Source organism: Girardinichthys multiradiatus, chromosome 14 (assembly GCF_021462225.1).
Source record: "Girardinichthys multiradiatus isolate DD_20200921_A chromosome 14, DD_fGirMul_XY1, whole genome shotgun sequence".
Classification (NCBI taxonomy): Eukaryota; Metazoa; Chordata; class Actinopteri; order Cyprinodontiformes; family Goodeidae; genus Girardinichthys; species Girardinichthys multiradiatus.
This window is the reverse complement of record NC_061807.1, coordinates 11,201,211-11,228,983: the sequence shown is the minus strand read 5'-3', so window position 1 is coordinate 11,228,983 and position 27,773 is coordinate 11,201,211. Positions and strand designations below refer to the sequence as shown.

At 39.2% G+C, this 27,773-nt stretch overlaps 1 protein-coding gene across 2 annotated transcripts in view; it reads right to left on the bottom strand.

Annotated features, from left to right (window-relative positions):
- Positions 1-27,773, bottom strand: part of LOC124880124 (endophilin-A1-like) — a 42,994-nt gene that overhangs the window by 2,115 nt on the left and 13,106 nt on the right. Inside the window, exons 2-9 of one of the 2 annotated variants that reach the window (XM_047385056.1) lie at positions 20,524-20,676; positions 5,810-5,878; positions 3,366-3,438; positions 3,141-3,284; positions 2,457-2,590; positions 2,169-2,327; positions 967-1,070; positions 734-864 (exon numbers count right to left, since the gene is read on the bottom strand). In XM_047385056.1, coding sequence (XP_047241012.1) covers positions 734-864; positions 967-1,070; positions 2,169-2,327; positions 2,457-2,590; positions 3,141-3,284; positions 3,366-3,438; positions 5,810-5,818 — 754 coding nt within the window. In that variant the 5' untranslated portion in view covers positions 5,819-5,878; positions 20,524-20,676. The remainder of the gene's footprint in view (positions 1-733; positions 865-966; positions 1,071-2,168; positions 2,328-2,456; positions 2,591-3,140; positions 3,285-3,365; positions 3,439-5,809; positions 5,879-20,523; positions 20,677-27,773) is intronic. The other variant, XM_047385055.1, reaches the window with a different exon arrangement.

The window sequence follows — 27,773 nt, the reverse complement described above, 5'->3', positions numbered from 1 at the left end:
ATGCCACAACGCTCACTTTTACTACTTTGTTTAGATTATTTAACTTTCACAATTCGGTGCAGCGCACTAATTAGTGACGCTTGATTACATCCAATTTTTATTTGTTTCAAATCCAGAAAAAAAACTAAAAAAAGAATGTGCATGCTTAGATTACTCCCCGCTTAATGTTCAGAGAGCTCCTTGCTTTTCACTTCATTTATTTTTAAGGTCTGGAAAACAGTTGCTTCCCACCATCTTATCCATTTAGGAAAGAAATAAAGTTTAAATATTATCTTTCTACAGAACTATTGTCTGAAAATGTCAGTAAAGTACATTTAGACGCTACTGATTTTGAGATGAGGAAACTCAAGTACAACCCTATCTCTAAATGGCATGGGTGTGCCCCCTGCTGACAGGAACTGGCACCTGCAGCTTAAATTCTTAATTTAAAGAACTAAAGAACGGCTAATTGGCAGCCAATTGACCATTTTCTTGAAGGCATTTCTGCTAAATCCACAAAAAAGATAGAAACTAGCAAACGTAAACAGATACAAAGTCTTTTTACAGGGTTTAAATTATAACCTTGTAAAGTCCCCTGAGGTACCAGCACACAGGATCATTTCCATCCACTGGTTTGACTCGGTTTGACTCACGGACTGTTGAACAGACATCTGTGCTGTTCTGAGACATAGTTTGGGTAGGCATAAAGCTGTATAACAGCACAGCAGATGGGTGTTTGTTTCCCTTCTTCTACCTGGTGATTTTCCTGGTGACTTGGCCGAGTGTATCCCCCCATTGTGGCTCTCGCTGGGGGGGAGAAGCTCCAGAGTCATTTTGGGTTTCGGAGTGTACTCCTTCCTGGGTTTACCGGACACCTCTTTTATCCTGAAGAAACAAAAAGCCAAAAACAAACGAGTTTTAATCGAACCACACTGATCTATCTTCACTAGCTTATTTCTTTGCCGAGGTAGGAGGACAGATCGATACCTGTCCTCCATCTTGCTGGAGAGCTGTTGGAGGATTTCTGAAGAACGGCTGTGGTATTCCAACTGGGCATGGACCAGCGCTGCCAGCTGGCTCACCTGCTCTATCTGTAACACACACACAGGTTGTTAGTTTTCCACCGCTGAGCGCTCCTTGGTGCTCATGCTGGGTCTAGGTCTGGTTTGGTACCACGGGCCTCAGAGCTGATTTCTGTTTGCTGCTCTATTAATTGCAGCTGAATATGTGGAAGTGAGAAAAGAAGAAGCCTTTTACAAATAAACATTTTTCAAATATCTGGTAAGGTTTCTGTGTTTTGAGGATTGGGACCATTTTAGGATGTCCACGTTTGTTGTTGTAATTTATCTATTAGTTCTCTGTACTTTTATTTATGAAAGGTTTTCTGTGACCTAGAAATGAGCGGTCTTTTAAAGTAAAACATCTTCTCCTTTCAGCCTTGCTCAGCATAAATTGTTTTAAGCGTTAATTTCACGTTTCCTTCAAATTATTAAAGGTAAACTACCGAGCTTGTGCAAAAAATGTTAAAATCTCTTGTTTTTTAATGTCAATTTAAGTTTAAATTGGCCAGAAATGATTAAACTGCAGCACAAAAATTTATATATATATATATATATATATATATATATATATATATATATATATATATATATATATATAAAATAATACAATATAAGACAATAATAAAAAATACATGAAAAAGGAATAAAGCACTGAAAGAGCTAAAATAAAATAATAACGCAAAAATATACTAAATAAAAAAATACAATAGCAAACAAAAAACAAAAAGTATCAATCACATAAAAAGTGTCAAAGTAAAAGAAATAACGTGCAAATGTATTAAAAACAAAATAAAAACGAGATAAAAATTAAATAAATAATATATAATTATAGATACATAAAACTTAATAAAATAAAGTTATAAAAGATAAAACTTAGAAATTATTAAGCAAAAAAGTAAAGACTATGCATGAATGGAAGGGAAAACATGTCATAAAATATAAACAGAGGAAACTCTGGAATGTTCCCCTTATAATTATTTGATGAAGAGTTTGTATCCCAGTCTGAGACTCACATATTGTGATTGCATATTTTCTTTGTGTTCTCTTATCCTTTTGGTTTGTATTTGTATAAATGAAGATTAAATCCACACAGGATAACAGCTGAGCAGAGATATTAGCAGCTCTTACGTCGCTCTCCAGCAGGTTGAACATGCTCTGCTCGGCGATCTCTTTGCTCTCGTCAAACTTCTCCAGGGCCTGTTTGATCTCATCGTCCTGGACTTTTCCCTGACGCTTCTTCTTGTAGTCAAAGTCCAGACGACGGCCCTCCATTTTCTTCAAATGATGCTGCGGTAACAGAGACCATTTCAGACCCACATCTGAGATGTTGCTCAGAACTGATAAGGTCCAGCTTACATGATTTTTTATTTTGTTTTGTACGGAGCACATTAAACATCTTTGCAGAAGTTGACTCACCTGGATCTCCTTTAGATCTTTGTCATGGAGGTTCTGCAGTGGGTCAATGAAGTTCTGTTTGACCTCCATGTCCAGAGCATCTTTCACCTCCCCGAGCTCCTTCATCGCCTCGCCGGCATCGATCAGGGCCAGTCCTGGAGAAGGAGGATGGGGAGACACAATAGAAAAGGTTATCAGTGTTGGGGAACCTCAACACTGATATCAAAGGTTTTCTAGTGATTTAAGGAAAAGTTGAAAGTTTTCTTTACCTTCAATATTCATCTACTTTTAATCTGATAGAGTAGTTTTATTGACTGCCCTACCAAACCTCTATATATTATTATTGTGGTCTCATTTGTCCAAAAGGACATTCCTCCAAAAGTCTTCCGGTTCATTGGGACACATTTTTACAAACTTGCTTCATGCCAACACATTGTTTTCAACCCGTTCTGAACAAGCTGAACACTAGTGTGTTCTTGAGTGTTTTGTCATTTCTCCAACCATTGTATGGTCTGACATTGCAGTGAATTTCTCATAAAACAATGAAAGAAGCACTGAATGGACAACTAAATGTACACGTTTAAATAAATATGCTTTAATGCAGAAGATGAACAATCTGTCTGTATTTTAGACTTTTTACAGCCTATACTAGAAGCCCTGTTTCTCAGTCCAGACATGAAAGAAAACTCAGTTCTTCCTGCTCACCAAAGCAGGACTCTTCTCCCAAGTCCCGTCCAAACTTCAGCATGGCGTCTCCCAGAATGGTCTCAGCCTGCGGGTAACCGGGCCCCTTTTCCTGCCCGCGGATCTTTGACATGGTATTGATCATACTCAGCTTGGCTCTGGATGCTGCAAACAAGCAGAAGTTGCGATTATCGGTATGCAAGTCATGTTTTTGTGATGCAGCAGCTGCAGGTTTATTAATTATACCTGGATTTGGCTGGAGGTACTCTGTAGTTTTGGTCATGATGTCCAGCACTGCTCTGCTGGTGGTGTCCACCTTCTGCAGGAGCCAAAAATGCAATGATTTAACAACAAGTAAATGCATAATAATTTATGGCAAAGAGCTTAAATGCTATGAACCTAAAACATAGGAAATATCATTTTTATTGCATTTTTATAACGACAACAAAATAAATCATTTTAGTGTAGCCATACAGTACAGACCAAAGTTTGGACGCACCTTCTCATTCAAAGAGTTTTCTTTATTTTCATGACTATGAATATTGTAGCTTCACACTGAAGGCATCAAAACTATGAATTAACACATGTGGAATTATATACTGAACAAAAAAGTGTGAAACAACTGAAAATATGTCTTATATTCTAGGTTCTTCAAAGTAGCCACCTTTTGCTTTGATTACTGCTCCGCACACTCTTGGTATTCTGTTGATGAGCTTCAAGAGGTAGTCACCTGAAATGGTTTTCACTTCACAGGTGTGCCCTGTCAGGTTTAATAAGTGGGATTTCAAGCCTTATAAATGGGGTTGGGACCATCAGTTGTGTTGTGCAGGAGGTGGATACAGTACACAGCTGATAGTCCTACTGAATAGACTGTTAGAATTTGTATTATGGCAAGAAAAAAGCAGCTAAGTAAAGAAAAACGAGTGGCCATCATTACTTTAAGAAATGAAGGCCAGTCAGTCCGAACAATTGGGAAAACTTTGAAAGTGTCCCCAAGTCCAGTCGCAAAAACCATCAAGCGCTACAAAGAAACTGGCTCACATGAGGACCGCCCCAGGAAAGGAAGACCAAGAGTCACCTCTGCTGCGGATGATAAGTTAATCTGAGTCACCAGCCTCAGAAATCGCAGGTTAACAGCAGCTCAGATTAGAGAACAGGTCAATGCCACACAGAGTTCTAGCAGCAGAAACATCTCTAGAATAACTGTTAAGAGGAGACTGTGTGAATCAGGCCTTCATGGTAAAATAGCTGCTAGGAAACCACTACTGAGGACAGACAACAAGCAGAAGAGACTTGTTTGGGCTAAAGAACACAAGGAATGGACATTAGACCAGTGGAAATCTGTGCTTTGGTCTGATGAGTCCAAGTCTGAGATCTTTGGTTCCAACCACCGTGTCTTTGTGTGACGCAGAAGAGGTGAACGGATGGACTCTACATGCCTGGTTCCCACCGTGAAGCATGGAGGAGGAGGTGTGATGGTGTGGGGGTGCTTTGCTGGTGACACTGTTGGGGATTTATTCAAAATTGAAGGCATACTGAACCAGCATGGCTACCACAGCATCTTGCAGCGGCATGCTATTCCATCTAGTTTGCGTTTAGTTGGACCATCATTTATTTTTCAACCGGGCAATGACCCCAAACACACCTCCAGGCTGTGTAAGGGCTATTTGACCAAGAAGGAGAGTGATGAGGTGCTGCGCCAGATGACCTGGCCTCCACAGTCACTGGACCTGAACCCAATCGAGATGGTTTGGGGTGAGCTGGACCGCAGAGTGAAGGCAAAAGGGCCAACAAGTGCTAAGCATCTCTGGGAACTCCTTCAACACTGTCGGAAAACCATTTCAGGTGACTACCTCTTGAAGCTCATCAACAGAATGCTAAGAGTGTGCGGAGCAGTAATCAAAGCAAAGGTGGCTACTTTGAAGAACCTTGAATATAGACATATTTTCAGTTGTTTCACACTTTTTTGTTCAGTATATAATTCCACATGTGTTTATTCATAGTTTTAATGCCTTCAGTGTGAAGCTACAATATTCATAGTCATGAAAATAAAGAAAACTCTTTGAATGAGAAGGTGTGTCCAAACTTTTGGTGTGTACTGTATATTATACGCCATAAGTTCAAATTGCTCCGTGGGGGCCCTTTGTGGCCCTTGGAATGAATTTGGGTGGCCGCCAGCATAGGCAGTAGTTGCAGGTGGACATTTTTTGTTAAAAGTTAATTACTGACCTAATTAAACGGACTGATTTGAGTTTAATAAAAGATTGTGAAGGCTTGTTCGTTCTCCAGAGGAACAGAGCAACATGTTCCCAAGGCTGCAAGAACAAAATGAGGTCACGGTGTTCCTACACCCGAGGTTTGGGCTTTTTTCTTCACAGATAAACTGGGCAGAACTATTTCCTTGCGTTGCATCCAACAACTCTTGTGTGATTGGACAGAAATCTGAAGTGGGCGGGGTTACTACACCGGCATATGCTGCAGTGGGAAGGACCCATGAGGCCTAACTGGGAAAGTTCTAAACTGGAGTTTTTTGAGAAAAAGGACATGTCAGGGCCAGAAGAAACTGTGTTCTTGTTCTCTTCAAGTAAAAAAACAAATTCCTCGGTGGAATATTTACCTTCCCCAAGACGGCATTTTAAAAATACTTTTATGGGAAGTATTTTTGTTTTGGTAGATTTCCAAAAAATTACCTTTTCCATTTCTTTGAAGTCATCATCTAGCTTGGTTCCTTCTGCTCCTCCAACCTTCTCACTAACTTTCTGTGAGGGCAGACACAGAAAAACAGGAAAAACAGAAGGAGAATGGGTTAATATTCACATCCACTGAACACTTTATAGCCTTCAAACCAAAAAAATAGGCTCATGATCCAAGTGCTAATGGATGGAAAACAGCGAGAGCTGCTGTGAGATTAAAGAAGAGAACAAGAGGAGCTGCTGCTGAAGAGGAAAATGGAAAACAGAAGGTTTATTGAAGATTATTTAAGCAGGAAAAACGCGTAAAAACATAAAATATTTGCCTTTTGGATAAACATTAGATCAAAGAGATCTGTGCACATTATGAGGCTTGTAGATTTTCATATTTGGAGTTCGGTAATGATGGGGTGACAGATAATAAGGATATAATGTCACATAATATATGTAATAACTGTATAATAACATGGCAATAAGTCTTGATATACTGAAGTTATGATAAAAATCTCTGTTGGACTGAAACATTATTATGACAGAAACCACCACTGTAGTTCCTCATTGTTACTTTGAATATAACATAATAGTTACAATTCTATTTATCTGGTTTTCATATTTAATTGTTTTATTGGATCATAAAATGAACAGTTAAAATTCACCTTAATCCTCCTTCATCGAAATCCAAGTGGCTGAATTTCTGCTTTATTTTCTGTTTCACAGAAAATCCATTAATGGAAGCAGAATCACTCAGTTATTAAATGCCTCAGTGAACAGCAGCAGCAGTTTTTCTTATCGCTGCTGATGAATAGATAAACATATTCCAGACACGAAGTGTTTTTTTTTCCAACAAACAGACATGTTGAGAATAAATCTGACAGTGCTGTGATACTTCAGAGAAAGCAAATCTAAATTTAAACTGGAACATTTCTGGAACATTTCATGACTCTGATACACGCCCTGTCGAAACTATACAATGATATCTGCTGCAAAACAGTTTATTTAGAAATCATGAGAAGTCAGTATCTTACCTGCAGCAGATAGCTTGTAAACGGTCTGGATAATTCCAGATTAAGCTCTTAATTAATCAGATTGTCAGCGTGGGACCAAGACAAAAAGGAACGTTTTCCTTTTGCTTCTGTCTATTTGCTGTGATTGCAGCAACTGAAATAATGAGGTAAATTGTTGGTTTAACAACTGAAGCTGAGTTGTCCAAACATCAGCAGTACTTTTAAAGTCTGTGATATACAGTAATTTTCAATACATTACAATATTAGTGAAATCAATTTTTTCAATTCACCAAGTAAAACATTATATAGACGATTTACACATCGACTGATGTTTTAAAGCCTATATTTCTGTTAGTTATAATGGTTTCTTGCTTACAGCCAATTAAAACCAGACATTTAAGATTATAATATTATATCAGACCAATAAAAGACAAACATTTTAATGCAGAAATGTGGGCTTAATTAAAAGTATTTTGAGTTTAATAACTGCTTAAATGTTGTTGATTTAAAAAGATACTTTTAATCTGAGCAACGAACCTCATTGAAACACATATTCTAATTTATTGAATATGAATCCATTTGTTCATTCATTTCTTTTCAATTCCTTTTAAAAGTGTGAAAAATCCTGTTTGACTATTTTGCCTATTTGAAGTTCATCATTATAAAATGAGAAAAAATATCAAAAAGTGGAAAACATTTAAAATCTTAACATGTTCCAGGGAGTGAATGCTCAGCAAAATTAAACAAGACTAATTAGAAAAAGAAAGAAAATGACAAGTCTCAAGAGTGGCTAGAAGTGTTGAAAGAGAAAACCTCTCATCCCTAAAAAAAACATAGCATTCACATTTAGGTTTGTAAAGTTGGATCTGAGTCAGACGACATCTGGTTCAACTTGCTTCAGACAGATAAGACCAAGGATGAGATATTAGGGCTTAAAGAATAGCATCATGTTCGAAGAAAACCAAGCACAGAATATTAGCACCAACAGCTCCATGTCAGCATGGTGGTGGAGGGTTGATGATCTGGGCTTCCTCTACAGGCATATTCACTAAGGCGACCGTGAACGTCTGGATGCCAAAGTATTCAAGAGTCCATCAGTCCAAAAGCTGAAACTTGGACCCAACTGGATCAGTAACTGGATAATGATCCCAAACACAGCAGCAAATCTACAAAAGTATAGCTGAAAACAACTGGAACGACCCAGTCAAAGTCCAGGCGTCAACCTCATTGAAATGCCCTGGTGGGATATTAAGAAAGCTGTGCAGAAACAAATCTCTGCAAATCTTGATGAACTAAAGGAATATTGTAAAGAAAAGTGGATCAAATTTCCTCCACAACACTGTGATAAAGTCTGAAAGAAAACAACAAATGGGAGTTCCTGGTGCTAAAGGTGGCTTTACAAACAGTGTGTAATTTTTCCAGTGTGGCTTCATACGTGTTGATCCGGCATCGATCCTTTACATAAACGAGCCAGCATGGCAAACCATCTCGGTTCTGACCAACACATCTAAAATAAATACAGAAATATTCAATAACTAAAATCTAGAAATGCATAAAAACAAATGATACATAGAATCAGTTTGACAAACCACTTTATGGGTTATAAAAATGTTTAAAATATGACCGTCTGAAGGCTCCATTATGACACGTTGACACCAGTAAAGCTGCTGGTTCATGAGTCATAGATTCCTTATATTCAGCTCAGCTGGTCACTGTGGTAGCAGGAAGTGCTGCAGAGTGACAACATTCGCTATCTAATCGCCTCAGGTTGCAGCAATGGAGGAGGGAGAATGAGAGTGGGCCATCAGCCGCCCACGCTACATTCACACACACTAATGCAAAATACGACAGTAAACAAATGGTTCCAACAGGAGACAGCTGGGCTCACAATATATAATACCAAAGGCACCATGATCCCAGCCAGAAAAGATCACAATGAGGCTAATTAGTGGAAAAAAATTTTTATATATCGATGGAGGTCTGGTAGAAAAGTGCAGCTAGTTGGATTTGAATTGTGGATGCAGGATAAAGGAGTCTAAGAATCATGCATCCATAACCCTGAATTATTATATTATTATTATTATATCCATAACTAGAATTATTGAAATGTACTGGTCATTTTAAATAAGAATATGTATGCAGTTTATACAGCCACTAACACCTAAAAAAAACTAATATAAAATATGTGTCCAAATGTGCATTTATGGGATTTAAGGCAGCTGGCTTCATGAAACGAACAAGCCAGCCAAACACAAACAGCTCTCACACCTGAACACCTTCAGGTGTGCAGATGTTACTGAGGACGGACATGCCTTGTTTAAAGCTGCTTTGATGGAGGACACAATACAGGTCCTTCTCAAAAAATTAGCATATTTTGATAAAGTTCATTATTTTCCATAATGTCATGATGAAAATTTAACATTCATATATTTTAGATTCATGGCACACTAACTGAAATATTTCAGGTCTTTTATTGTCTTAATACGGATGATTGTGGCATACAGCGCATGAAAACCCAAAATTCCTATCTCACAAAATTAGCATATCATTAAAAGGGTCTCTAAACGAGCTATGAACCTAATCATCTGAATCAACGAGTTAACTCTAAACACCTGCAAAAGATTCCTGAGGCCTTTAAAACTCCCAGCCTGGTTCATTACTCAAAACCCCAATCATGGGTAAGACTGCCGACCTGACTGCTGTCCAGAAGGCCACTATTGACACCCTCAAGCAAGAGGGTAAGACACAGAAATAAATTTCTGAACGAATAGGCTGTTCCCAGAGTGCTGTATCAAGGCACCTCAGTGGGAAAGTCTGTGGGAAGGAAAAAGTGTGGCAGAAAACGCTGCACAACGAGAAGAGGTGACCGGACCCTGAGGAAGATTGTGGAGAAGGGCCGATTCCAGACCTTGGGGGACCTGCGGAAGCAGTGGACTGAGTCTGGAGTAGAAACATCCAGAGCCACCGTGCACAGGCGTGTGCAGGAAATGGGCTACAGGTGCCGCATTCCGCAGGTCAAGCCACTTTTGAACCAGAAACAGCGGCAGAAGCGCCTGACCTGGGCTACAGAGAAGCAGCACTGGACTGTTTCTCAGTGGTCCAAAGTACGTTTTTCAGATGAAAGCAAATTCTGCATGTCATTCGGAAATCAAGGTGCCAGAGTCTGGAGGAAGACTGGGGAGAAGGAAATGCCAAAATGCCAGACGTCCAGTGCCAAGTACCCACAGTCAGTGATGGTCTGGGGTGCTGTGTCAGCTGCTGGTGTTGGTCCACTGTGTTTTATCAAGGGCAGGGTCAATGCAGCTAGCTATCAGGAGATTTTGGAGCACTTCATGCTTCCATCTGCTGAAAAGCTTTATGGAGATGAAGATTTCATTTTTCAGCACGACATGGCACCTGCTCACAGTGCCAAAACCACTGGTAAATGGTTTACTGACCATGGTATCACTGTGCTCAATTAGCCTGCCAACTCTCCTGACCTGAACCCCATAGAGAATCTGTGGGATATTGTGAAGAGAACGTTGAGAGACTCAAGACCCAACACTCTGGATAAACTAAAGGCCGCTATCGAAGCATCCTGGGCCTCCATAAGACCTCAGCAGTGCCACAGGTTGATTGCCTCCATGCCACGCCGCATTGAAGCAGTCATTTCTGCAAAAGGATTCCCGACCAAGTATTGAGTGCATAACTGTACATGATTATTTGAAGGTTGACGTTTTTTGTATTAAAAACACTTTTATTTTATTGGTCGGATGAAATATGCTAATTTTGTGAGATAGAAATTTTGGGTTTTCATGAGCTGTATGCCACAATCATCCGTATTAAGACAATAAAAGACCTGAAATATTTCAATTAGTGTGCAATGAATCTAAAATATATGAATGTTAAATTTTCATCATGACATTATGGAAAATAATGAACTTTATCACAATATGCTAATATTTTGAGAAGGACCTGTACAGACACAAATGGACGATGCTGTTTCTAGAATGAAGAACGTCTAAGAAGAAAAAAAAAGTCAAATTGTCAAATTGAAAACAACGTGAAACCAGGGCGGGAATGAAAAGTGCGAGGGGCCGACAGATGGGGATGCAGTTACCATAGAGACAAGGATGTGAAAGCTTTCTCTTATGTTTCCAGGAAACAAAGACAAACCTATAAAGGTCTGCTCCTCTACCAGTGAGGAAATCTCAGCCCGCTCCCCGCGAGGTGTGTGTATTAACAAACTCTTACATAAGTCAGTCTCTCTCAGCAGTTTTCTTCTTTCACCATCCTTTGATGGAGGGCTATCTAAAGTGTGTTTGACCTGTTTTTACTGCCAATAATATAAACAGATGGTTCATTGGTTAATCAGAGTCAAACCGACATCCAATCAAAGTGAAGCTTACAGTAACCCAGGTTTAAGCTAATAGCCAATCAGATTCAAACTAGTAGTTAATGACAATAAAACAGCTAATCAGAGTTAAGCTAAAGGCTAATGATAATCATCTACTAATAACCAGAAGTAAGCGAATGTCTGATCAAAAAACGAAATTAAGAGTCAACCTCACAGCTAATTAGTGTCATGCTCACGGCTAATAGGTGTCGAACATCAAGCTGACGGATAATCAAAGTGAAGCTAACAGCTGATCAGAGTACTGCTAATAGCCAATCAGAATCAAGCTAAGAGCTATCAGAGTTAAGCTGATTGTTGTTCATAATCAAATTTAGGCATTTTACTAGTTGCGCTTATGTCTAATTAGTCAGACTGATTATTTAGAATTAAGCTAACGGTAACCAACTACTACTAAGCTGACGGCTAGTCAGTGTCAAGTAAATTCACTAAGAGTAGAGTTAAAAACAAAATGGAGCATGAGACTTTGAAAAGTGGATATCTGTCATCTAAAACAAGAAATGCAAACACTTCTTTTAACCTTCCCACATCGTTATGAATCTGTTATTGGCCTTATCACAAATAACTCAAAACCAGAGAAAACATCATACTATTTGGTTCCTAAAATTCAATCTAACTACCATGAAGTTTGTGGCTGTAATCTGATGAAATGTCAAAAAGTTTGAGGAACATAAACAGTAAAACCAGCCACTGTTTAGACTGAAGCTTTAACAGCTCCATGTTCTAGTTCTCTCCTCCTCCTCCTCCTCCACAGTTTTGCCTGTTATTCAGGACTCTCACTACCTCTGCTGTACTTTCTCTTCTATCCTTCCTCTGTTGCTCACTTGTCCTTTTATTTCTCATCTTACATCCAGACCCACTTTCTGCTGAGTCACTCCTAGTGTGGCCTGAAAGAAAATCAGCTTAATTAAAACACTGGCTGGCAAATGGTTGGCAGCAGACAGGCCAAATGTCAGAGGTCATGGCACCCAGACAGCAGATAGAGGAGATAGCCCCCCTGCTCTCCAGCCAACATTAATCTTCACAGTAGAATTAGGCTATTAAGAGCAGGAGGGCTTGGCAGCCAGAGTCAGTACATCTATCAGCCTGAGTGGCTTCCAAGGGCGCCCAGACGCCATCTTAGACTAGAGAAAGGGCTGGAGTGATGGACAGTTTAACCAAAGACTGATATGTCTCATTGAGGTTGTTACATCAGTGTTTGAACATTGGTGCAGGCTTTTTGGATTAAAGCCCAAAGTCCAGTGTTTGCCTTGAAGCCATCCTAATGCTTCTGGTGCATTTACTGCATAAAGTTTGTGTTTGTGGTCCCGAATTAATGATAAATCACTGTAGCATCAGCAAATAACTTTATATTTCCAAAGCCTTCTTTTAATGCATAATTTTAATGTCTAATTTTGCCTTTGCTTTTATCTACAGTGGGAAAATTTGTTTTAATAAAATCAAGGGTCCCAAACATATTGGAACCCCAAACAATTCCTATAAAATAAATGTAAATGAAGCATTATTTTATGCCTTTTTATTTATTTTGCTCCGAATGTCTGGGAACGTTTACTTGAAGGTCTGTTTCTCTGAGCTACTCTTCAAAAGGAAAAGGCAAGAGAACATGCCATTCGGTAAGGTCAGGTCTTCATAAGTTTGAAAATGGCTACAGACAATATGGAATCTGTCTAAACTTGTCCACATCTACAGTTAGATGAAAACCCCAACGCTCTCTTTTAGAGAACTGCAGCAAGATATGGCAACTTGGGATCACTATGTCTCCATAGCAACCATTAGAGTGTCTACATGCTAACTGGCTGTTTTTCTGTCCCACCATCCCACGGTAAATGTGTGGCTCAACATTATTGAGACTACGACTAGGAATGTGTACTCATCAGATGATGGTAAAATTAAGCTTTTCTACAACAAATGTGAAACAAAGGATGAGTATGTGGAAAAGCTGTTTATACCCACTGTTAAGTAGGGTGGAGAATCTGTGATGCTGTGGGCGTTTCTTTTCTAAAGTTCCTGGGAACCTTGTTAGAGTGCGTGGCATCATGAACTCTTTAAAACACCATGATATGTAAAGTAGAAAATCTGTTGGACTCTGAGGGGGGTTGCACGGGCGGTGCAGTTGGTAGCACTATTTCCATGCAACAAGAAGACCCTGGGTTCAAATCCCGGCCTGGGTCTTTCTTTATGGAGTTTGCATGTTCTCTCCATGCATGCATGGGTTTTCTCCAGGTCTCGCCCAATGACCGCTGGGAACAGGCACAAAACAAACCCCCCACTCCCCACCCGCAACCCAGCAAATACAACTGGGTATAGACAATAGATGGATGGATTTATGACTAAGAAAGAACCAAAAATGTTTCATCATTGGGCCTGTCAGGGGATAAAGATCCAAAACATCTGGACATCAACACAGAAATGGTTCAGGAGAAACAAAATCTATCTTCTCCATGGCCGTCTCAGCTAGCAGAACCCCTTTATGCTCAAACACGGTGAAATGTCACACAAGCTGAAAGCAAAAGAGGCACTATACAAAGTATTAAACAGGGGAAATACTAACTGGGGCAATTGAGGTTTAGAACAAATAATTATTTCCTAAAGTTGGATTTGTTTTTACACCATTGAGTAAATGTACTAAAATTATAGTTTGGATTTTTCTAAATTTTTCAGTGTGACTTTATGCTACTACAAGAAAAGATGAATTTACTTTATGACTTTTAGCACAGGAAGTACAGAGAAAGCAGTAAAACTAGGAATAAAATCATGGTGTTTAGTTCTCATTTAGTCTAAAGGCCAATAAATACTCAATAAATACAAGAACAGGGAAATTTGTCGTCTCTCCCAGAGAGAACAAAATGATGTCTGTTCTTACAGCTTCTTCAACTACTGGGTGATTGAACAGTTCACTATGAGAACTTCCCAGGAGTTCAGCACACTGACGTACGAGACGTCTCGGCCCGAAATAACTTCTTGCCACCTTGGAGAAAAGAAGAACGCAGGCCTTAAAGCAACTAACAGAGACTGTTGTAATTACATGATGGTACTTGGGACATAAGTTTCAGTTGAAATATACTGATGTAAAAGTTCATCTGGATGGATTCAGATCCATCAGAGCTTTAAAAAACCAAACATTAAATAGCAAACGTTTAAACCAAAACGCAGGTAATGTTTTGCTTGTCAGATGTGTCTGCAAAAGATGAGGACTTTACCTTGGTTAAACAGTAATAACTGAAATGTTTTTCAAATATTACACACAGGCTTTAAGCAGCAGAGGTTAGAAAGCAAAAAAAAACAAACCATCATGACATCTCCAGAAGCTGATGGAAAAAGAAGCCAAACCAGCTCGATTATGCGTTTTATGTCCTGTTGTAAAGCTGAATCTAATTTATATCTACATTCTGTGATCCACTGTTAAACAGCTGCAGTTTCAGTTACATTTTTACAGCTTGATTTTTTTCATTTTTCCTGCCTGTAATGACTTTATTGCCTGTAATGCTCATTCATTTTTCTTAAAGCCAAGTTTCAGCATGTTCCATTTATTTCAGCAGCAGGAGGGACGGTTGCATCATTGCTTGTTCAAGGAAAATGTTCAGCCTTTCTCGGTTAGATGCATGACCAGACACCTAAACAACTACAGCTTTAATTAGCCGAGGAAATATGATTTGTCTCCTCGATAGTTACTCCTCGAAGGGAAAATGGGAGACCCAGCAGCCACTCAATTACCCGACCGAGAGAGAAGGGAGAGGCGGCTCGGCTGATGGACTGTGCAGTAAATCAAACTGAGAGATTTCAGTGTTTAGACAAAAGGGAAGGCAGGGAGGGTTTTAGATTTTATGACATGCTGGGCTAAAATAAATCTATATGAAGGGATAAACGGACATCTCCAGGGACAGAAAGGAGAACAACATAAATATGAACATTTTTCACTTTGTTTAAGCATCATTTTTATAAGCAAACCCTGGAGCTGAGGATTATATGTAAATTAGGAGACGGGTGTGACACATTCTGGGTGATTATAAGCCGTGATGATTAATAGTAACCATTTCTTTTCTCTTTATAAGGCTCAGCAGTAGGTTGAGATTGCTAGAAGGGGTGAAGTGTGGCGAGTGTGACAGAGAGAAGAGGCAAATATTATGTAAAATTTAGATATTGGAAAAATTATCTGAATTATCAGTCAAGTCAGACCTGGCTGATTTTTATTTGAACAACAAACTGCAGAGAGTTAAACCTTATAAACACAGATTAAACCTTTACATTAGGCCAAGATTTCACTAAGCTCTGCAAAAACAACAGGATCTCTTAGACACACAGTGTCCTGAACTTCTACAAACCCCTGCAAATCATCCTGAAAACTCCATCCTGACTGTGAACCATGGTGGCGGTAGCATTATGCTATGGGTATGATTTTCTTCAGCATGGTCAGAGAAGCTGGTCAGAGTTTATTGGAAGATGGATGTAGCAAAATAACGACATTATTGGAAGGAAACCTCAGACCTGAGTCTGAAAAAGACTTTAGTCTGAGGAGAAGGTTCACTTTCCTGCAGCAGAGTTTTAACATCAATGCATACATTCACTTGTTAGGGCCTAGTCAAATCTTAGTCTGTTGCTGTGCTAATCTGGTAGAAACAAACCTTAAAATCTGTACTATTTTTTGACTGAATCAAATAAAATATAATTTCAATGAAAAGGAATATGATAAGCAGGTTACAAGTTATACATCCATCCATGCATCCATCCATCCATCTATACCTGCTCATCCATGCAACGTTGGGCGGAGTTGTAGCCTATCTCCAGCAGTGATTGGGTGAGATTGGGTGCACCATGGACAGGTTGCCAGTCCATCACAGAGCAACTCAGAGACACGCAGGCCAAACAACAACAACTGAGCACCATTTAGATGAACCAGTTAGCCTTACAGTCACATTTTTGGACTGTTGGAGGAAGAGTCAGGGAACCTGGAGAGAACCCTTGCATGCTCGGGGAGAACATGCAAACCCTGTTGCTCCCATCAGTCACCACGAGGACAAGTTCCAGGAGGGGGATCAATAATACTGGACTTCATTGTCAGGATGTGATTAGGTGTCAAAGGTTCCGGAGCAGATGGGTTATGTAAATGTTCTGTTGTCAATTGCCATAACCTCGTAGAGGTTCTTAAACAGCAGGTTCTTAAAGAACTGCTGTCAAGTCTTCTATCCGACTGGTCAAGGATGGGTGAAAGGACATTATGTAAAGTTCATATTTGCCATTCCCAAAGGCCACCTTGATGACTTGCAGATGGAGTATTCATAATGAACTCGCATTCAAAGTTTTTGAGTTTCTCTCCATCCATCTCCTTCATAGCTTCAGCAAACTCACACCTTGCACCCATAAAGTTTCTGCCTTGATCACAGCAAAGCTGTCTGGCACTTCAATGAATGAGCACAGAGCATTGATAAAGGCATCCGTACTTAAGTCGCTGAGCATTTCAATATGTATGGCTCTGGAGCACATGCATGTCAGCAAAAGTCCATAACGTTTTAGCTCCTTCCTTCCCTCCTTAATATAGATGGGTCCAAAGCAGTCCATCCCACAGTATGTAAAGGGGGGAGTCAACTCTGCACGCTCTTGTGGGAGGTCTGCCATCCGTCGTTCTTCAGTGCTGCGTCTATACTTTCTGCACCTTGTGCAGTTGTAAATATGTGAAGATACTGCATCCAAGAATCCAAACACCATTGGCTCACAGTTCACTGACAGTCATACCCCGTCCCTGGCGTTGCACTCTTTCATGATAATGCTTGATAAGAAGTGTTGACAAATGACTTTCTTTGGGAAGGATAGCTAGGTGTTTCACATGAGGGTGAAGACTGGAGTGGGTTAAACACCGTCTGACCCTTGGCACACCCTGCTCATCAAGGAAAGGGTTTAATTTGTGCAATTTCTTTATCTTGTCAGTTGCTTTGAGGTGTACATTTTGCTTACGACTCATTGTGTCCTTCGGGAAGTGCATGGCTTGAACCAGTCTTATAAGAAAAACTTCTGCTTCTTTACGTTCTTCCAAAGTTGTAGGTTCGTTGGATTTTAGTTTCTGGCCCTTTGCTTTACGTTTCAGTGTGGCTACCGTCCGGACTGCTCTTGTCCAGTCTGAAAACCTTTCAAGACGATCAAGTAGCAACCTCTCTTCCCTTGATTGAATATTGTGGACATGAGTCTTTAGTATTTCTGGGTCATTTTCTGGAATCTCTCCCACCATAACCACCCTACTTGGTAAGTGTAGTTGCCACAGAAAATCTGTCCCTCTAAACCAGTTAGATGTCTTTAACTGTACGGCTGTCAGTCCCCTAGAATAGTGGTCAGCAGGATTGTCAACATAGTTAAATTTGTCTGGATAAGTGCTCTGCTTAATACGCTGGACACGATTTGCTACAAAAACGCGAAAACTCGATGGCTCACTCCAATAACATCTCCACCATCTATGTATGGGCTGCCATATCCAATGATACTCCATCCTAAGTCCGATCTCTGTGCAAATGGTTGATTTTCTTCACCAGACACCACTTCTCTAGGAAGAAGAGCTTGTGAGCAGTTGTAACCAATTAGCGAGCCAACCTCGCAACTTTGAGGAAGTGCTAACATATCAGCAATGTGCTCAAGATGAGGCCATGCCCTAGCTGTCTCGGATGTAGGGAAATGATCTCTATTTAGGAATGAATTTCCTTGTGTAAGCTGTCGGAAGAGTTATTTTCTTCTCTGAATTGAATCCTCTGACTTGCAACCCAGAGAGCTTTTGGCATGCTACAACAGTGGTCTTGGTAGATAACTTGAGTTTGAATTGTTCGCCTTTTGCCTTTAGAAAACGCATTGTTTCTTTAAGAATGAAAGCTGTGTCACTCTGTGTTTCAAGGAGTGCATAAACGAGTGTTTCTTTGTAAGGCTCCTTTGTTTCTGAAACCCACACAGGAATGATTGCAGATGTCTGAGTACTGGTGTTGTCATGCTGAACTCTGTTGCCTCACTTATTTGTCTTGGTTCATCTTCTTCTACTGGTTCGTTTATTTTCCTGCAGCTATCTTCTTCCTTTACTCTTTCAAACCATTGTGACTTCTGTTCTCTTCGATCTTCATGTAAGCAAGTTGGGTGCCTTTTCTGGCACGTACTGCATGTATTTCTATTCTTACACTCTCTCGAATGATGTCCAGGTTTGAGACAGCCAAAGCAGAGTTTATTTTCTTGAACAAACTTGTGTCTTTCTGCTGTTGGTTTTTCCAGACATTTTCTACACTACAAAATGCACAAGTTAACGTGGCACTCTTCTCATCACTGTTTGTTGATAGAACTTTAGCTGCATGACCCTGCTTTCCTTGTGTTTTGGTCCTTTCCCCATCACATTGTTTCAAAGCATGGAGTGAGGTAACTGGATTGCATGCAATCTTTGCTTCCTTAATGAGAAACTGTACAAACTGGCTAAAGCTTGGAAATCTTCCAGTTTCTTCTTCTATTATAAAGACCTTTCGGTTCCACCTTGAAGTCAGGCAGTCGGGATGCTTGTAGAGGATTTTTTGATTTTCATTGCAATCATTAAGAATCTCTAATCCATTAATCTGGGTTACAGCAGCTTCAGGCTCTGGCATAGGCAGTCGGCTGGCACTGATAGAATCTGCCAACAACAAGGCAAGTGTTGCAATACTGCCATCATGCGGTGGCTGTGTAACGGTATGTTGTGGAAAAGGAAGTTCTGGTGAGTTAAAATTTTGACCCTTGTAGATAAATCTGTCCCTTTCCTTCTCCCTTTCCAGTTTGCGACTATGTAGAGACTGCCTGATTTCATCTTCTGAATCTTCATCTTGCTCATATACTTGCCTTGATGCCTTTGCAGCACTTAGCTGTTTGATTGCTTCCAACCGTTAAAGTTCCTTTCGCTTGTCTTCCAAAATTTTCCGCCTGGCAGCATTTTCCATCTCCAGTTTTGCCTTTAGCAGGGCTTCTTCTTCTTCCACCTTTAAACGTCGTCTACAAGCTTCAGCCATTTGCTCTGCAATCTGTTTTTTATCTTCAGCTTCCAGTCTTAGAAGCTCTGCTTGTTGACACTGTTGTTCATGTATAATTTCCAGAGTTGCTTCAGCTGCAGCAATTTTCGCTGCAGCTTCTTGTCTGCTCACATATGTTGCACTGGAACGCTTGGAGGTGACTCTTGATGATCTTTGTGACTTTTTGCACGCACTAGAGCTCTGTGAGTGCTTGCTGGTGTGATATGATTTCTCAGACATCAAGACAGATTCATGTCCAATAAATTGCATGTCAACTGGTTTCTTTCCTCTCCAATTACATCTTGCAGTCTCAATAACATTTCTTGTTATCTCTTCACTACTATCAATTCTGTGTTGTGCATTATTATCAGCAATGTCCACCTTATGCCAATTTTCATATACTGTATTTAGTTCTCTGGATGTACAGGAGATGTTGTTTATTATGGTTTCTAGCTCTTCATCTGAACAGCTGCCAGAAAGTGAATGATGTGCATCCTTTCTTAGAATTTTGCACTTTTCATACTTAATCTTGAAGCTTTGTCCCAACTCTTTAATCCTGGCTTTCAACATTTCTCTTCCCTTTTAATGTTCGTGATCGATGGCTATTGCGAGGTGCTTGTTCTACATTCTGCATAGTTTGTGGACATTTACTCATTGATGGCTGAACCTCTAATGTTGCGTGGGTTTCTTGCAGACCATCTATGTCCTGTGGAGAACTGCACAGTGGAGGATGTTCATGGGTTTTGGTATTATTCCTTTCCTCATGTTTATCACCATCTTTAGATACATTTGTGACTGACATGTTGGAGACAGTTGGGGTGAATAAATGCACTTGGGTTAATTTAGCAAAAGCACAAAAATTAACAATGCATACTCAATTTCTGATTGCCTAAATTAGCACCTCCTAGAGACTGATAATATAAATATAGTTAAACTGTATTAATGACAGAAGATAAACTTGCAGAATATTAGGGAACACCTTGAGTAGTCTATTCTTACAAAGGGTCCAAAGTCCAAAACTTGTGAAACTTAAAAGTTTCAAGTAACATGGGTCTGAAATTACCAACAATAATGTGAAAGCACAAATATTTCAAGTCTTTAAATTATGGTAAAATTGAATGTTCTTGATGCAGATATAATGAGAACATCTTAAGACCTATTTGCTTGCACTTTAAAGTATCCCAACTTGCAGGTGATCTTCAGCTTAATTTTTTGCATCGCACTTGAACTCTTCACTGTGTCTTTCCTTAGTGCTGTTAGGACATTTAAACCCGTTCTTGGCGGGAGGCAGAAGTCATGTGCAAGGACATCTCTTGTGGGCACCTTGGACTTGGGTTGTGTTCACTTCCTTCTCACAAGGAGCAGCGGAGTTCCCCACTGTTGCTCCCGTCAGTCACCACGAGGACAAGTTCTTTATATTCAGATGGTTTATTCCAAGCTCACCAACAGGATCACCCAGCGTAGCCATCGTGAGAACTAATAAACAAAAATTGCATTTAGAACATCACAATTCCTAAACAGTAACCAGTAATTACTTTCTCATACATCCAGTGAATTTAGACATCTTGTAACACACCTTACAATAACACCTTGACTAGTACATATTGAATTTACAAACCAAAAATGTCTGTTTCATTACATGTAAACTCAAATTAACAGACACCTTGAATGCACCACATTGCCTGCTGTAACCAAACGGGAGAAATACAATCAACTTCGGAGCTGAACTTCACACTTCTCATCGAGCAGATCAAAAAGTTGACTCAACATATAACTTAACCATAATATTTGACATGAGGCCTTCATACACTTAAGCTCTGTATGAAGATGGCGATGAGATACAGAAACCCGCGCTGAGCGTGGTCGATTCTTGCTAGTGTCACACACTAAAAAGTCCGAACTGAACATTACTTCCGCTCCACTGAGTTCTGTATCAAAAATACGTTAGCTTAAAGGAACATTACAAATATTTGTTGCAAACATACACAGAAAAGAATTAAGAAATTCACTGTCAGTAACAATGACAGTAACAAACCCGATGCAGAAAGACACCGGGCTGGGACTCGGACCTAAGACCTTCGTCCTGCAAAGCAACATTGCTACTAACTATCCCCCCCTGCAGAGATTTATAGAAATAAAGAAACTAATTTTCAAATAGTTTTTATTGTCATTACAAAATAAATAATGTGATTAAATTGAATCCCTTCTCATGTACACCTTCATTATTTCATAGCGGGCGATAGCAAAAGGCTTTCAAAAAATAAAAATTTATGAACTACTGGAAGGCTAGGAATATCTATTAAAGTAGAAATGTTTCATATTTCTGAAAGCAACAGTAAGGATGCTTTCACGTTCTCCAGGTACAATGTTTATAATAATATGGATTATAGGATCCATATACTGGAGTTACCTACATGTGATTATATGCAAATACTTGAAGTTCTGTCAGAAAGGTTTCAAGGGTGGAGGATTATTCCTCCCCAGCGTTTAATCTTCTGCAGTATGTGTGTAAATATATGAGCACTTTAGCTGATTACTCGTCATCCATCGTCTTCCTAAGGCCGGGAAAAACAAAGTGGACTCACAGAGAGCAGGCGTGCGACAGGATTTTACCTTTTCTGTTCCGGTGCTTCTGTTATCTGTAACTAACCTCATCCTAAAACCTGCAGTCAGAATCTGAACAGAGGATGCCTGGATCAACCAGATAGGTAGGATTGACCCAAAGTGGCTTTAATCTAGACATGACAGGAAAACATTGCATCAGAAAACCAAAGAGCTGCGGGAAAAGAAAGGTCTGGGAGAATGAGCAAAGGCAAGACGGAGGAGCTGGAGAAGACAAAACCTCAACAAAAAAGAGAAAAAAATAAGAGGAGAAAATGAAGGATGAAGGAAAAGAAAGGAAACAGATATGGAAAAAGAGACAGAAGCAGCAGAAATGAAGTGGAAAAGAGGAGACAGTAACAGTCCAGGAAGAGAACAGGGTTGGTGAAACCTCCTGTTTGTAAACAGCCTCTTGTGTTGCATCACAATGTCTGCAGGCTTCGGTGCTCTGTAGGCACATCTTTACTCCCCAGAGACCCTGGTGGGATTCCTGCAGGAAGCCTCTGACCAGCTGCACTGCAGCAACTTGAAAACATCTCCACCAGCGAAAAAGGTCTCCTGTATGAACAAAGCTACCAGCAGAAGAGAAACCTGCAGCTGCTTTCATCACAGATTCAGCTCTGGAATAACAGTACTGGGAAAAATCCAGTTCACAGTAAAACCTGTAGAGAACACCTTGATATAGGGCAACTACACTGATGTCTTACAAACTCACAGCCTGAACCAACAACATAGGGCTGCATTATGTAGGTAGGTCATTCAGAATATTTCATAAAACTAAAAACGGTTTACTAAGCAACTTTATGTTTTGTTTTGTAACATGTTTATTATTTATGCACATTTTATTCATGTTTAAATATAATAACTGTATGGAGAAGGCTATTAACATGAAGAAAAGGTTTGAACAATTGGAAATGGACTCATTTCTTTGCACAAACAAAACCGGATCTAAATAAAATCATGAACCTTTGTTCTCAAAAGCAGAACAATTTGAACTTATTACTGGTGTTGCTGATTGCTTATATTTTCTCCTTTCATACTGGGACTGTACATGTTGTAGTTTCCATCTTGGCATTTTCACGGTATATGTTTAATAATGTATTCTATATAATTACTACAGATCCAAACTATTACCAGCTGGTGATCTGGGGGCAAATGACTAATTAGATTCAAACTACAGATTCTGCCATTATTTGGGATACTACAACTACTGTTACTCCTACTGTTACTACTACTACTACTACTAACAATAATAATAATAATAATAAATAACATTATTATTAATACTCATTTTCTGATAATGGGAAGGTGAAAGAAACCACTGAACTTACTTAACCCACTTAATATTAGTGCCGAAAAAGTTAGGATTTATAGAGACAGTAATTGTTTCTTGCAACAACTTTATTTACATTCATGCATTGAGACAAATCCAGTTTAGTAAAAATTAACACATTTGGGACAATAAGGATAATTATTCTCTAGAAAAGTAATTAAATCTAGAGATTAAACATAAGATCATATTTTTGAAGAATCTGGCTTAATTGCTTTTTATTTTGAATAAATAAAACTGTGGCTGTACTTTAGTCTTTTACCACACTTACAGTAAAACTCTTACATTTTTCAACGAGCTCTGCAAATATAAAAATTATAGGAAACATGTAGAAACTGCCTTTAAGTAAAGAAAACCAAATAATTAAGATATTTTTCCCACAACAGGAGAAACTGAAACACCAAGAAACTACCTGAAAACCAGCTGTTCTTAATCCCAAATGGACCAGATGCAGCTGTAATGGAAACACATAAAAAGCATTGACAACAATGAAAATCAAACCTTTGACGCTGATTTTTCCCAACATTTACCTTCCCTACAACAGTGAAAACATGTCAGTAAAAGCATTTAAAATGAGTACAGATTAACATCCCATCCCATAGAAATCCCAGCTACTAACAACTTAAGGACAACAATCCTGTTGCTTCACAATAAAAACCATAATTTCAATCCCTACAGATGAAGGAAACAACATAAATAACCCGAGACATTTTAGTAAAAACCTTCATGGGCTTTTTATTTCTGCTAACTTCTTGAGATGTTCCTCTGGGAGGGATGTGTGATCAATATCTGCTCTACGACCCCGAAGGGCACAGATCCATGAGCTCTTCTGGTCAGATTGCAAAGAAACTGAATGGATTCACACAACAAAGACCCCAGAGAAAACAGAGAAATAAAATGTGGTCCTGGATTGTAAGTGTTGTTTTTAATTCATGGAGCTCATGTTCTGAGAGCATTTTGATCCACTGTGTCTGGAACAAATGTGATGTTATTATTTTCAACCGGCTTCTCCCAGATTTCAAGGCTACTCCATCTTTTCTACCTTTTATTTGTGTGATTTCATCATGTCCCATTTCACTCAACATGAATCAAGGCTATCATGCAGAAACAAGGGTTTTATGATATCCCAATGTGGCAAACAGCTGCAGCTACGTTTTTACAGGCTTTAAAGAAATGCACAACCACTGTGAACGTATGGCTGAAACCGTAGTGACAGACCAGTCAGTTTTGGCTTAACTTCATAGAAATATTCATTTTATTTACTACTCTGAATGTAAAAAAACTAACAACAACTAAGTTATATGGCTAAGAATTAAAAAAGCCGATATTTTACAATTGTCAAAGATCATTTGGTGCAGAAATGAAGCCATGAAAATGGGCGATCAAAGTCTGCCGAGTGATTAAAGTGCAAATAAAATGTGATGCATGTGAAGACCTCTGCAGGGATCATTCAGCGCCATGTCTTCAGCTTGTAATCTAAGACAAGTCTTGTCAGTACCAGGACGGCTACAGGTTTTATTGCTGTGGTGAGGACATTAGAGCACAGCATTAATTATATTTCAGTCACCAGAAGTTAATCAGCGCGACGTCAGAGCAACAAATGAAGTTAGGGGAACCTCCGGTTGCAGAAAGTCCTGCAGATTAAACTGAGATAATGAACATTTTTAGCCCCGACTGACTCAATAAACAGAATGAATGCTGGGAATTAGCCTTATAGCTACAATCACGATGCCACACTGGTACCACATCAATCACACAATGTACTGTTAACTAGAAATGGGCAAACTGACAGGCTGGGCAAGGAGAGCATTAATCAGAGAAGCAGCCAAGAGTATCATTGTTACTCTGGGGAGTTGGAAAGATCAACAGCTCGGGTGGGACAATCTGTCCAAGAGACAACTATTAGGGGCCCTCCACAAATCTGGCCTTTAAATAAAAAATGTAACATGCTGTTTGTCACCAGCAATGTCAGATGAGATCAACAACACGTGAACCAAGGTGTGCTGCTCATTTTTACGATGTGTTTTTCAAATGCATGTTAATTGTTGTGTTTATAGTGGTTGTTTTACATCTATGCTGCTTCACTGTGCCTTTTAAATTGATCCTCAGGGGCAATTAAAGTGTGTGCACTTTCTATCAGCAGAAACAAGGAAGGTGCTCATGGAGCTACATGCAGGTTAGAGGCTGTCAAAGACTTGAGACAGCCGGAGGTTCACCTTCCAGCAGGACAACGGCCTGAAACAGTGCGACAGTGGAATGATTTAAAACATATCACGGATTGGAATGGCCCAGTCAAAGTCCAGGGCTGGATTGAATTGAGAATCTGTGGGAAAGGTATTACTCTTCATCCAATCTGAATGTACTTGTTTCGGCTAAACCATTCATCCTGCATCGTTTATTCCTATTCTGTGTTCGGCTCTCATGTAAAATACCATTAAAATGACACCAAACGTAATACAGGAAAACGTTTCGGTAAGAATGTGTCAAGAGTGAAATCCTGATTCGGTTCAACGCGTTTACATCAGATGTAAAGTCAGTGTCACCTAAGAACACAATCAGACCAATAATCAATCAATATTCAATAATATTGTGTAGAAGTACACAGTGACTGAAGACCTTAACAAATACCTGTTGTTTCATTTATTTCTAAAATAAAAGAGCTCATTGTAGAGAAAATTACTTCTTTTTTTTTATTGTTTTCCTCTTTGCAACGTGACATTTGGAGCAAGGCTGCTTTATCTGCCCCACAGGGACCCTAAACCTGGCTGTTTATTTACCCAGCAGACAACAGTAACGTCATTAAACAGTGAGGTGGTTTTTTTGTCAAATATCCAAACCAAGGCTGCCAGTTTTCTCTTCTCTAAATTAATATTGATGGATTTCAGCTGCAATAAGTAGAGGAGGGGGAGCACTATTCTTGTGGCGAAGAAGACGGTAACTTTTATGTTTTCCTTGTTAGACAAGAAAACAAAAACATCTATCATTTAGAAACCTTCTGGCTTTCAGACACCAGCTGATTCCATCCAACTATCTGCTACTAATATAGATAATTATTGTAAAAGGAGAAGAAGAAAATGATAGAAGGGAGCAGAGATATTCAGCTGGACGAATAAAAAAAAAACAACCAAAGCCCAACAGTAGGGTAACGGATCCACTCCTCCTTTCATTTGTATTCACATCATGAAGTCCTACTTAAAGCACGCTGCAGCTTCTTCACTCCCCCAAGATGCTGGAGTCACGACTCGCAGGCGGAAAAATGAAAATAACATCTGATGCAAGAAACACATGGAACTCAATCCTGGACTTAATGGACCACCCAGAGGATTCACGCTAACCTTCTGGGGTTCTGCAGATTCAGAACCCCTGAACTCCTGCAGATTATGTTTTTTATAATTCTTCCATAAAGCAAATAACTGCAAGACAAACAGAAATACATCCACTAAAGCTCTGATAAACCAACTGAACTCAACACGTTAGTTTCAGATATTTGATAATAAGAAATTCAGAATTTCAGCCTAATTATTTTCAACTAAATCGATTTGCAAACATACTTCCAGGTCAAACTGTTGACGTAACGAAGGTTTTCAAAAATTATATTTATTATCTTGAACATATTTAGAGTAAACACCAAAAGTCCTCCAGTGTAAATACTATTTGTTTTCTTTTAGGAACACTCCGGGATGGTAGGTTGTCGGTTCGAACCCCCGCTCTGTCTGTCATTGTGTCCTTTGGCAAGACACCTCACCTTATTTACCATAATCATAACTTACCTGTGTCTGTTAAGTTTAATTTATGCATTTATTGCATCTGATTTAAACAGGTGGAAATTACTCTTTTATTCTTATGCAAAATTCGTTTTTATTTTAATTCAGTTTTTTTCTTCTGCAGATATAATTTCATTACTTTAACCTTTCTGGGTCCCTTGAAATGTTTTATTCATTTACGTTTTTAACCCAACTATGGTTGAGTTTAAAGCAGTCTGCATTAAACATTTGGGGTTTATCTGTAAAACTGGGATTTAATTGGTGAGTACTGAAGTTAATAAAGCTGTTTGTTGATAATATGTTGATATATAATATTTCTAAGGCAAGCTTAGAGTCTTTTATGTCTTAGGGACACAGGCAGAGGAAAAAATGAAGGGAAAACAGGGTTATCCACTACTAAATGATGACTAAAGGCATATCTTGTTTTTTCTTAATTTTTATAATGTATTAATGAAGTGGAAATTTCCCACATTACGCCAAATCTAAAAAAGGTGAGGTTTTACAAAATTCTTAGCAGAAATTCAATTTACAATGATTTTTCAAATTCCTTTTTCTTCTTTTAACCTCATATTTGATCCATTTACTGTCCTGTTTAAAACGTCTCCTGTGACCAACTGGTTTCTTAGACTGGAGGTAAAGTTTAAGAATAATTTCTGGGACTCCTGGACAGGACCGGTGATCCATCCAGCAGTCGGCTGTAACCTGATTTCTGTCTGAATATTTTATATAGTTTTCCTTGGCAGCCTTCATTCAGACAGGGAATCTGAACTAGGCTATAATATACAAAATAAATTAGAAGGAAGAGAAACGGAGGATGCAGAGGATGAAGCTTGGCCGGGACATGCAGCAATATGTTTACTATATCTTTAGAAAAAGGA